Raw genomic sequence first — 12886 nt, 5'->3', positions numbered from 1 at the left:
ATTGGTCCCAACTCTTTACACCTACCCTTTGCCATGTAGCCTGGTAGTGGCCTCTCACTATGACACTAGGATTTCCCATGTGATATTCTTTGGCCAGTAGATGCAAGCAAAGGTTTGAAGAGCACTGGGGAGTTGGGATTGTTTGCTCATATCTCTGCTTTCATGATTACAGTGTGCCTCGGTTAGCCTGGGGAGAATGAGTGTCACATGGTCCAAGCACCACTATTGCTACAGCTCATGATACGTCAGATAACTGCCAGATTTAAGTGGGCCCAGAGGAGACCAGAAGAATCACCCAGCTGAACCCAGCCTAAATTGCTGACACATTAACTCATGAGCTAAATAAATGCTTATTGTTTTAAGCCACTAAGTTCTGGGGAGGTTTGTTGTGTAGCATTATTGTGGCAATTCATAACCAAGACATCTTTTAAGCATTAGGGACATTTTGGGAAGGGCTGTAAGAGTTAAATATGTTGGCTTTATAGGCAGCTGTACCTTATACAGTTTAACTCAGAAGTTACTCAGTAATCACCCACTTATGCATGTGTATGTCTTATTCAAAGATGAGTGCAACAGTACCATTTTAAGTATATATGTGTGTCTTTATGCCTTTTGCCTTGCCCCAAAATGGGAGTGCCCTCAGATGGATCACATCCCACCAGTGGGAGCTGGTTTCTGTTTCACATGTGTAATAGTTATTGGGGGTTTTAGGAATGGGTTTTTCTGTTTGGTGTAATTAAGTGATTAAAGACTACATCCACCAGATTCCTGTGTAACTTCCTTACAGTAGTTTATGACCATGTTGGGGTTGTTTCCTACAGTTCTGATGGGAAATCATATATGACTAAATTTAAGTTAATTATAATTAAATAAAATTAAGAATTCCATTTATCATTTGCACCAGCCATGTGTTAAATGCTCAGTAGCCACATACAGCTAGTGGCCACTGCTTTGGCCAGCACAGATACAGAACACTTTTGTTACCTCAGAAAATTCTATCCGGCAGTGTTGGTCTCAATGCTTAGTTCACATTTTTTATTTACAGAATCTTTTTCTGCCTAAACTTCTAGTTTCTGCTGACCAGTTGCTTATGACAGATCCTCACTCTGGACCTCCCAGGAAAAATATTATTGTTCCCTAGTTTATTATATAAAACTCAAGCTAGCCTGTTTTGACACCTACATCATTGAATGTTCTCTTAGTTTACAGGTCACAGAGCTAGCCATTAAAGTGGAGTTTTTATTTTACAGAGGGAGTATCCATTCTGCCAGGGCAGAGTGAGGCTGTGGGAGGGGGTGATGGCCTCTGAGGAAACCCCCTGCCTGAGTTGTGAAAACCCCAGCAAAACCCGAGGGGAGAAAAGGAGAAGAAACCAAGGCACAGGAAAGGAATTTTGGGCAAAGTCAGGAAATGCCCAGGTACCACTGGACAAGGTTCCCTTGTATTTATCCTCCCACTTCCACCCCACTTTAGCTAGGATTTACTAGAGGGGACAGACTGTCTTTGCTTTCTGGTTTCCTCAAAGGATTTTCCTCCAGTTTCTCTCCACACTCACTCAGATGGGGTGACCTTTTTGGATGATGAATCTAGGGAGTATAAACTAAGCTCCTCTATGTCTGGAACTTTCCCTGGGTGGGCCCCTCACTGCCAGCCTTATGTTCAGAGGCCACCCAAGGAGGGTGACTGATGGGTGGGTGGGCACTCTTCTTTGTATTGTGGGGTTTAGTTGCAGGCCCATTGGGCCCTCACGTTGAGTCTTTTCTTTCAACAATACTTCTGTCAGGGATAAAGGCAAAATTTTGGTTTCCATCTGCCATTTTTTTTTTTGGTCTTTTTGTCTTGATTTCTTTGGAATTCAAGTGGGGAAGAAAGATGCTGTTTGTGGGGTGTTCCCGCAGACCTCAAAGTCTTGGTAAAATGTTTTCTGAGGCTGCCGCATGCTTGACTTGGGCTGCATTTGATCTCTGTACACACTGGTTCCACTTTGCCTTCTGCCATGAATGGAAGGGGCCTGAGGCCTTCACCAGAAGCAGATGCTTCTTGTACAGCCTGCAGAACCATAAGCCAAATAAACCTCTTTTTTTTTTTTCATAAATTACCCAGCCTCAGATATTCCTTCATAGCAACACAAAACAGATGAAGACGAATTGTGGACCAACCAACCAACCAACCAAGTGCTGACAAATGTGTACAGTGTCTTAGGTTGAGCTGCTGTAACAAAATATTATAGACTAGGTGGCTTAGATGACAGAAATTTATTTCTCACAATTCTGGAGGCCAGGAAGTCCAAGATCACTGTGCCTGCACATTCAGTGTCTCCTGAAGGCCTGCTTCTTGGCTGGTAGATGGCCATCTTCTTGCTTAGAGCATGTTCAGGATGGGCAGGGGGGCTCTTTTCCTCTTCTTCTCTCTTCTCTCTTCTTCCTCCTCCTCCCCCTCCTCTTCTCCCTCCTCCCCCTCCTCCTCCTCCTCCCCCTCCTCCTCCTCCTCCACCTCCTCCTCCTTCCTCCTCCTCTTCTTCTCCTTCTCTTCTTCCTCCTCCTCCTCTTCTTCTTCTTCTTCTTCTTCTTCTTCTTCTTCTTCTTCTTCTTCTTCTTCCTTCCTTCTTCCTCTTCTTCTTCTTCTTCTTCTTCTTCTTCTTCTTCTTCTTCTTCTTTTTCTTCTTCTTTTCTTCTTCTTTCTTCTTCTTTTTCTTTCTTCTTTCTTCTCTCTCTCTCTCTCTTTTTTTGTTTGTAGAGATGAAGTTCCACTATGTTGCCCAGGCTGGTCTCAGACTCCTGGACACAAGTGATCTTCCCACCTTGGCCTCCCAAAATGCTGGTATTATAGGTGTGAAGCACTGTGCCTGGCCTCCTCTTTTCTTATAAGTGCATTAATCCCATCATAGCCTACCCAATTTAATTGCCTCCTAAAGTCCCCACCTCCTAATATCATGATGTTGGGGATTAGGATTTAATATTTGAATATTGGGAGGACACAAATATTCAGTCCCTGACACAGAGCAACTAGAATCCTCACGCATTTGCTTGTGGGAATACAAAATGGTACTTTGGAAAACTATTTTGGAGAGCTTCCCAAGTGGAGGCTCAGTCCAGAATTCCTTTCCCAAAGCTTGAAAGGACTAGATAGTTACCCAGTTTACTTATTTATTTGAGTTGTTTTTTAAATTTTTAAATTTAAATTTTTAAGTTTAAACACAGTAAAATGCACAGGTCTCAAGTGTACAGTTGGGAGGTGGGTTAACAAGTGTGCACCCTGTGTAACCACTGCAGTCAAGTTACAGGACATTCCCATTATTCTAGAAAGTCCCTGAAAGTTCCCTAACCCTCAGTCCCAGGCAACCATGAATCTGCCTTCTGCCTTCTGTCATTATAGATTAGTTTGCTTCTTCTAGAACTTCATATAAATGGAAGCAAACGGGGCGTAGTCTTTTATGTCTTCCTACTATATGCTGTTTGAGTCCATTTATTTTCTGACATAATGGGGCCAGAGAAATGCCATCCCAAAGCAGATTTTGGTGATCCCTGGGTATGGCAGGCATTAGTGATGCCCCACCCATACCCTGCCCCCAACACAGTGGTGCCTACAGCCTGGCTCCCAGCTAGCTGCACTTGCCCCAGGGCTTTCTCTGGCCATTGACACCTGCCTTGTTCCCATCTCTGCATGCTGGAATTAATGTCCTGGGAGCAGTGGCTGATGGAGTTGGTGGGTAAGTCCCAGCTCCCCTGTCCCTCATGGGAGTGGGGTTAACTTGTCTTACATGAGTTTTCTAGAGTTTTCCTGCAAGATTAAACTCCAGTGGCCCAGGGTAACTTCTTTCTTTCTTTTTTTTTGAGATGGAGTCTTGCTCTTTTGCCCAGGCTGGAGTGCAGTGGTGCAATCTCGGCTCACTGCAACCTCTGCCTCCTGGGTTTACGCCATTCTCCTGCCTCAGCCTCCCGAGTAGCTGGGACTACGGGCGCCTGCCATCGTGCCCAGCTAATTTTTTTTTTTTTTTTTTTTTGTATTTTTAGTAGAGACGGGGTTTCACCATGTTAGCCAGAATGGTCTCGAGCTCCTGACCTCGTGATCTGCCCGCCTTGGCCTCCCAAAGCCCAGGGTAACCTCTTGAGTACACACCCTCTATTGGCTGGTTTCCCTTCTCCATCTCACTTCTCCATTCCCCCAACTACATCTCACAAATAAACTACTTTGAATTCATATCTCAGGTTCTTTGTCTGGGGGCAGACAAACAAGATTCCAGGAAATTATGTAAGTTTCAGACAAGAGGCTGCTGCCTGTTGGGTGTGCAGAATGGGGATCCTGATGTGCTACCTCATTGTCTTCTTCCCTAAGCAGTTATTATCAATCTCTTCTCATAGTTGGATTTTTAAACTTGTATGCATCTCTCTTGCCCATGTTCTGAGTTTCTGGGAGCAGGGATCACGTATCTGTCCTTCTCTTACCCCATGCAGGCTCCAGCTTATTATGTTGGGCAGGATTGGTACTTACCAACCCTCAATTGAACCATCAATCCTGTGAGTATTTCTGGGACCCAGGCCAGGGCTCAGCATTTTTAAAAATGTGACTGGACTCAGCAGGGGCCAGGGAAGTGGGTGATGGTCCTACTGGAAACCAGATGGCCCACAGAACAAAGATTTTAGCCTTCAGAGATGTTCATAAAAGTTGATTTCCCATCTGTGTCAAGGCTCAGAAGGTATGATGTCTTCTCAATGTGGAGATCCTGGTTTATGCCTCTGGTCTTTCAGTCTTTGGTAGAGACACTTTCAGACCTTCCTCTGGGGACTCATGGTGACAGCCCCATGCTGCCAGGAAGCAGCCTTCCACCTGACGATTGAAGAAGAAACCCCAGCTCCTGCTTGTTCATGCTTCTGCACACACTGCAGACGGCTCCATGCTCAAGGCAACTGGGGGCTGTGGGCCACGTGGCGTTCAGCTCCTTAGTACTAAAATGTGTTATATTCAGGTGTGAGCATTGGTCAACTCTCAGCAAATGTACACTTAAGATTTGTGCATTTGTGTGTAAATTTTACATTAAAAACTAAAGAAATATTAAACTGTAGTAAATGCTTTGCATGCTCAAGTGTTTGGGGGCTACTGATACTTGTAATTTACTTTGAAACATAAAAATAAGATAAAAATAAGATGGAGAGCTTCAAACAAGTGTAATATAATGCAATGATAGAATATTGGTGAATATTTGAGTGTTCCCTGTAGAAATCTTTCAACTTTGCAAAATATGCCTAAAAATTTTAAGAATAAGATGTTGGAAAAATTGTATTCAATTAAAAAACCATGGAGAGAGTGCACACTCATTACAAACAAAGCAGAATATATAAAGTAAAAGGTGAAAGTCCTTTCCTTCTCCTCTCACTGCATCTGATAACCAGGTGCAGGCACCTTGTCTGAGGCCCTCAGAGCAAGGGTAAACTCGGTGACATAGATTTGTTCCCATTCAGGGGATGGGGGTGGGTGACACTTCTTAATCCCATTCCCCCATTCTGTTTGATCCATCTGCCAGCCCAACACCTATGAGTGAATACATCTGCCCAGGTGCTGGGTTGGCAGGTGGGAGATGGATTTGCAAACTTTCAGAAAGAAAGCCCCCAGCCACATTTTGCTCCCAGTGAGGAGGTTGGCAAAAAAGGGAAATGACCTTTTGTTATTGAAATGTAATGACACCAAAGCTCTCTAAAATGATGGGGTTTCTCCTTGTTGCCTTCTGAGGAGCAATGGAAGAAGCTGTGGGTACCTGTGGTGGGCACCTGTCACTGTGTAACACCCTTTTCTTTCCTGTTACCCCAACTCCAATTCTGTCCAAGGGATGGGGAGCCCTGCTCAGGGGTGTGAATCTTGATGGACATGTGATTAAGTCCTTGCCAATGAGACCAGTGGAGGGCTTGGGACCTTTTCTTTCTGGTAAGCAATAGATCCAAGGAGAGGCCTTTTTTGTCCCTTTGGCTTGGGCTGCTGTCTTGTGAGGATGTGATGGAAAGTGCCATGGCAGCCCAGCAGCCGTGAAGTGACAAGCTGGGGACAAAAGGTAGAATGGTAGAATGCAAGAGTGGACACAGCACAGAGGTCTTGGCTGACCTCTCCGAGTCATGGTGGAAAAACCCAATTTTCAGACCTTGGAGGGCCTGTTATAACCCCGATTGCTGGCATGATGGTTCACTTTATGTGTCAACTTGACTGGGCCATGGGATCCCCAGACCAGAGGTAAAACATTATTTCAGAGAGTGTCCATGGAAGCATTTCTAGAAGGAGGGGACAGCATTTGAATTGGTGGACTGAGTAAGGCAGATGGCCCTGCCCAATATGGGAGGCATCATCCCATCTATTGAGGGTCTTAATGGGACAAAAAGTCAGGGGAAGGTGGAACTCAGCCTCTCTGCTGGGCCTGAGATGTGGATCTTCTCCTGCCTTTGGACATCTGGGGTCCTGGTCCAGGACTTACACCAACCCCCGCCACCCCCCAGTCCAGGCCTTCGGACCTGGACTGAATACACCCCCTGGCTCTGTCCCTTGTTTGCAGGTGGGACTTCTTGACCTCCAAAACCATGTGACCCAGTTCCTATAATAACTCCTTTCATCTCTCTCTATATATATCACATTGGTTCTTTTTCTTTGGAGAACCCTGATTAATACAGCAGGGTCCCATCCCCAGAGTTTTTGATTCAGCAGATCTGGCATGGGGCCTGAGAATGTGCATTTCTAATGAATCCCTTGGTGGAGTTGAAGCCACTGGCCTGGGGACCCCATTTTGGGACCACTGAATTGAACCATTATCAGTTTTTATGGTAGTGGTTGTTACTTGAAGCTAAAAGCATCCTATTTAATAAAATGGTTTTGCAATTTTTTATTTTTAAATTTTAATTTAATTGTATTTTTTAGGGAACAGATCTCCATGCCTCTCACATTCCTTTAAAGCATTTGAAGAATTCAGAAACGAAAAGCTACAAATCTGCCGGGACCAGATTCTTGGGTCTGAATGGCAACCAAAGGGGAAAGAATCTCAACAGGGCTGAGGAAGATTGTGTCCAGTTGCAGGGTGCGTGTTTTCAAGATGCCAATGGAGTGGCAGTCAAGGTAGGAGAAGCAGCCTGCCACCGTGCAGGTAACAAGGCAGCGGTGTCTGTTGAGAATTTAAATAATAAAACTGACTAGACATTGTCTCTACTTTTATTATTTCTATTGGAGGACAATTGTAAACAATGTCATTGGGGAAGTACTCCCTTGAGTCCTGGCATGTTTTGGATTTCTTATGTATGAGCTGTGGAACTGCATTCCCCTCGGACACACTGTGGCAGGAAAATGACAGCCCCATTGGGGACCTGCCTGAATAATTTAGATGGGACAACGCTGTCCTTAAGGAAAATGAGATACGGGCAGTGGTGGGACTCAGTTCTTTGTTGGCTGCTTATAGTGAACTTGCTAGGGAATTCCTGCCCTCCTCATTTTAAAATCTCTGTGCTGATGTTGTCCATACCTGGTGACCTCATGGCAAGAACATGGTTTTGGAAGACACTGGGCTTTGTTTAACTGCTCAACGTTGATAACAGCAGCTCATCCATCTTTGTAAATGTACTTTGAAGCTTTTTTCATTCTTCTGCATCATTTCCAGAAAGAACGAAGTTTCCAGCAACTCCATATAACAGAGCTTTGCTTACACATAAGAGCAGTTTGGTGTAGGAAAGGATACAGGCTCCAACTTGATGAAGCTCCCTATGGCCAAATCTGGGACAATTTATCGAGGAAAAAAACAATGATAATAGTAGATTATGACCCACAGAATAAACAAATACCCACAAGTCCATGCTGAGATAAATAAATAATTGAACAAATAAAGAAATGGGAGAGAAGAGGGCACTTTTCCTTAGAGCAGAATTCCAGTTATTAAATCTCGAGGGAGTAAGAAGCATAGAAAATGACTGCTGGGACTACATCACACTGATTGCTGCAGGGATGGGCCACGGATGGATGCAACAAGAGTGGGCCAGAGGATGATGCACAACAGGGCATTTGCAAGGTCTCAAGCACCTCCCCTAAAGATACTAATCACAGAGGGAAACATAGTAACTCTGCAGTGCAGAAGCCTGAAGGAGCCGCTTTAACCAAGTGATCAAGGACAACATTGGCAGAAATGGGACATAACATCATGGACGCCTGCTATGGTGCAGTGGGAAGAGCACAGGTCACCTTTGTGGTATCCTTGTCCCAAATGCATAACCTCCACCTGACCAGGAGAAAGCATCAGGCAGTCCTCAAAGGAGGGACATTTTTGGGAATAACTGGCCATATTCAAGTGTCAGGGTAACAATAGACAAAGACCGAAGAGCTGCCCCAGACTGCAAGGCACTAGGGAGACCTGAAACCAAATGGATATGGTCTCATATGGTCTGTAGATTAGTTAGTAGTCATGAACCAATGTGAATTTCTCAGATTATGTCACTGTACTGTGGTTATATAAGATGTTAGTTTTGGGGAAAGCTGGGAGCAGGTTAAACAGGTACTATTTTTGCAAACTTTTTATAAGGCTGAAATTATTTCAGAATAAAAGGTAAAGAAATAAACAGGTGGACTTTGGAGTCATTCTACCTCTCTTCAAATCTGGCTACACTACTTACTAACTGTGTGACATTGGGCAAGTTACTTCATTTCTCCCCTCAGTTTCCTTATTTCTAAAATGGGGATAAAAAGAGTACCTATCTGGGAGGCCGAGGTAGGTGGATCACTTTAGCCCAGGAGTTTGAGACCAACCTGGGCAACATGGTGAAACCCTGTTTCTACAAAAAGTACAAAAATTAGCCAGGTGTGGTGGCGCACGCCTGTATTCCCAGCTACTTGGGAGACTGAGGTGGGACGATCAAATGAGCCCAGGAGGCGGAGGCTGCAGTGAGCAGAGATCGCGCCACTGTACTCCAGCCTGGGTGACAGAGCAAGAACTTGTCTCAAAAAAAAAAAAAAGTACCTATGACAGAGGGTTGTAATGAGAGTTAAATGTGTTAATACATGTGTAGTACCTAGAACTCTGCACCTTGGCCCAGAGTAAAGGCTATACTATTATGTGTAATTATCAGAGGAGACTGGCAGCATCTTCTGATCTTAGGGACATTTAATCTCTCTGTGTGTGTCTCACTGTGCTTCTGGAAAGTTTCTGATGCAGGCCCCTGGACTGATTTCTTCTCCAATCAATTACTCTGGCCTAAAAGCATTTCCCTTTCTACCAGCAGCCAGATAAAGCCAAATTCAGGGCCAGGATCTGTAGTATTACCTTAAGTATTACCCACTTAATGGGACTTAAGTATTACCCAGTTTTAGAGGAATAAGAATAACTCTGTCTCACATAGGGTTTCACTGAGGAGATGTCGCATTGGAAAGACAGAGCCCATGTCACTAAAGAAGCTTCTGGGGCCAGTTTCCCTTATCCCCATCGCAGCCTGCAGACCTTTTGGGCTTACAGGACCAACATCCCTGATTGGTTTGGGAGGGGCGTGTGTGTGTGGATCTGCCTCACAAGGGCCTGTCTGAGCCGTTATCTGAGGTCATATGTTAGCACTTGTTTGGCCAATAAGACTGTAGCACACACACCAGCTTCAGTCCCCACTTGGCCTTACCTTTGATGTCACAATCTGACCTGTGGGTATTAATCTGGTCACAGCTGCTCACAGACCAGATGGCAAGGTCCAGGGGACTAGCACAGGAAGATGTGGAAGAGAAGTGACCATCAACCCAAGATCAAAGCAGAAGATGGACCTCCGGCGGGCCAGTTCGAGGTTCTGGGTTCAGTTCCAGAACCTGCCATGCCACATCCTCTAGAGCTGTCAGAATTTCAGAGCTTCCCAGTGTTTGAGGACATTAGGCTTCACATCAGGGAAGTGGGAGCTCAACTGGTCAAGAAAGTCAATGCCATCTTTCAGCTGGACATCACCAAAGATGGGAAGACCATTTTGCGGTGGACCATTGATCTGAAGAATGGTTCTGGGGACATGTATCCGGGACCTGCCAGGCTCCCAGCAGACACTGTCTTTACAATCCCGGAGCCCATCTTTATGGAACTGGTTTTGGGCAAAACGAACCCGCAGAAGGCTTTCCTTGCTGGCAAGTTCAAAGTGAGTGGCAAGGTTCTGCTTAGCCAGAAGCTGGAAAGGGTTTTCAAAGACTGGGCTAAATTTTAAGCATGCAAAAATACCAAGGAAGAACTTCTCTTCGATGATAATGTCGAGTGGAAATCATGCTTAATCTGAAGATTAAAGTAAAAAGTATCCAATATTTTTATTCAAATTCTTCCTATTCGAGTTTAATTGATTTTCCTGCTGATGGGTAAATTTTCAGGGAGGGTTCTGAAGCACTAAAAAGTGTTGTAGTGCATCAGTTGGAATCTTTGTCTTTGTCTTTTTTTTTTTTTTTTTTTTTTTTTTTAGCTCCATTTACGCCCTTTATGCTCCATTTATGCCAGGGTGAGAGCCACGTGTAGAGAAATGGGTGATTATGATCATTGGAATTAAATACTCCAATGATTGTGTTCTTGAGACATTTTTCCTTTTCTAAAAAAGTTTGATGTTTTGGGGGAAGAAGTGATAACCATCATTGCGGAGAGTACATTCCGCATGTTAACTTGATTCCATGAGGAAACTTTACTATGAGACTGGGGTGCTAAGGGAATTGGGCACCACAGGTCTGTGGGTGGAACCCAGGCAATAGAGGGGATGGTGCTGTTGGTGTATTATAATTTCTGATGGTTTCAATTCCAAGAAACTTGAAGGGCTTGGGAGGTGTTCTAGGCCAGTGGTTCTTAACTGGAGTATGCATCAGAATCACCGGAAAGGTTGGTTAAATTCTGGATTGCTGGGCTCCATCTCAGAGCTTCTACTCAGGAGATCTGGGCTGGAGAGAATGCACATTTCTAACAAGTTCCCAGGGGATGCTGATGGCACCACCCTTAGAGAATTCCAGCTCTGCTTCACTTCATGCCAAAGCTCTCAGTATTGACTAGAACTATTCTATTCTAGGCCAATGAGATGGTGCCATTAGTTAAAGGATCTCCCAGAGACAGACCCCACAGCCCTCTGTGGGCCATTTTAAAGCATCCATGCTGTCAGGAGCTTGTGCGTTGAACATTTTACAAAATCAGAGGGCAGCCTGGGAGATTTCCCTTCCAGAAGCTCCCTTCACATGTTGTCTGGGAGGATAGGATGAAGTCCGATGCAGCTGATGCAACCTCCTTGTGGGTGAGTGTATGTGTGTTCTTGGTTCACATGTGGTTTGTGTGTACCTTTAACTTGTGGGCTAAATATAGACAGTGTGGACACTCTGAAACCTAGAGGAAAGTTTCATCACAACTGCCATGCTCAAACACCTACACAGTGTGGACACTCTGAAACCTGGGTGGAAGTTTCATCATAACTGCCATGCTCAAATACATGCCTACCAAATAATCCTGCCATTCTGTTCTTGGGTATTTTGTTAAGAGAAAAGAAAGCATATGTACAAGCATAAAATAAACACTCACATGCATGTGAATGTTCATGGCAGCTGTGTTGGGAGTAGTCCTAAACTGGAAACAAGCCACATGTTCATCAATAGGTGAATGGGTGGACAAATTGTGCCGTGTCATACCATGGAATATTACTTAGCCATGAAAAGGAAGAAATGATTGGCATATACACAAACAACAATGTGGATAAATGGCAAAATAATTATGCTGAGTGAAAGAAGCCAGAGAGGACTGAGCACATACTATATGACTTGATTTGTATTAAATACTAGAAAATATAAACTGTAGTGACAGAAAAAAAAAAGGCAGTGGTTGCCAAGAGACAGGAGCATGGGGAAATGGGGAAGGATGGGGGGATTATGACAAATGTCATGAGGAAACTTGGGGGTAGTGGGTATATCCATTATCTTAATTGTGGTGATGTTTTCCCAAGTCAAAACATCACCTGTGCACTGCATATAAACACCTGCAGTTTATTATGTGTCATATAAGCTAATCAGGTTGTTTTTAAGAACCTGCCACCCTCCCTTAGAAGTAAGGCTTTTGTGTGGCTGTGTTCCTGAAGAGGAAGGATCAGCAACTCTCCCCTTCTCTCAGCGAGATGAGCCCTCTCACCTCATCTGGGTCTAGTGTTCAGCTCCTGACTATTTGGATGGCTCTGCAGAGGCCTTCCTCCATTTCATAGTAGAGAAAGGCAGAGTGAGAACTTGTTGCTTACGAAATATCATCCTCTCTGTGGGAAAGGAAGAGACCATTCGTCCGGAGAGTGCTCTACTCCACAGTTAGACATTGCTAAGGGGATGGGCACGGACTTAGTGCACATCCTGGCTGCTTCTCTCATGTGCGTCATTATAGGGGTGATCTGCATCTTGTCCCTGTCAGTGCCCCCAGCCTGTGAATGTCTCAGAGACTTCCAGTGGATTCTGAGCTCCGTTGTGAGCACTCAGCTCCACTGGCCCAGGCCACTCCCATTCAACCATGTTTGAGTGTCAGGCATGGGGCTGGCAGGTGTTTGGGGTGCCATTGTGCCACATTCCTTTTTTCTTCTTCTTTTTTTTTTTTTTTTTGCGATGAAGTCTCACTCTTGTCCCCCAGGCTGGAGTGCAATGGAACGATATCCGCTCACCGTAACCTCTGCCTCCCAGGTTCAAGCAATTCTCCTGCCTCAGCCTCCCGAGTAGCTGGGATCACAGGCCCCTGCCACCATGCCCAGCTAATTTTTGTATTTTTAGTAGAGACGGGGTTTCACCATGTTGGCCAGGCTGGTCTGGAACTCCTGACCTCAGCTGATCCGCCCACCTCAGCCTCCCAAAGTGCTGGGATTACAGGTGTGAGCCATTGTGCTCAGCTGTGCCACGTTCCTTTTTAAGGGAAGTGGCTCACTTAAGC

General features: G+C 44.8%; 2 protein-coding genes across 3 annotated transcripts in view; one reads left to right on the top strand and one right to left on the bottom strand.

Annotated features, from left to right (window-relative positions):
- Positions 1-5264: 5264 nt before the first annotated feature.
- Positions 5265-12886, bottom strand: part of LOC129474670 (putative uncharacterized protein SCP2D1-AS1) — a 28994-nt gene continuing 21372 nt past the window's right edge. For both annotated transcript variants that reach the window (XM_055266175.2, XM_055266176.2), the window contains exon 3: positions 5265-6030. In XM_055266175.2, coding sequence (XP_055122150.1) covers positions 5769-6030 — 262 coding nt within the window. In that variant the 3' untranslated portion in view covers positions 5265-5768. The remainder of the gene's footprint in view (positions 6031-12886) is intronic.
- SCP2D1 (SCP2 sterol binding domain containing 1) lies at positions 9621-10272 on the top strand. The gene has a single exon (XM_055266174.2). The coding sequence runs from the start codon at positions 9708-9710 to the stop codon at positions 10176-10178; it is 471 nt and encodes a 156-aa protein (XP_055122149.1). The 5' UTR covers positions 9621-9707; the 3' UTR covers positions 10179-10272.

Source organism: Symphalangus syndactylus, chromosome 24, assembly GCF_028878055.3.
Source record: "Symphalangus syndactylus isolate Jambi chromosome 24, NHGRI_mSymSyn1-v2.1_pri, whole genome shotgun sequence".
Taxonomy (NCBI): Eukaryota; Metazoa; Chordata; class Mammalia; order Primates; family Hylobatidae; genus Symphalangus; species Symphalangus syndactylus.
Note: the sequence above shows the minus strand (reverse complement) of the source record. Positions and strands in the feature narration are given on the sequence as shown.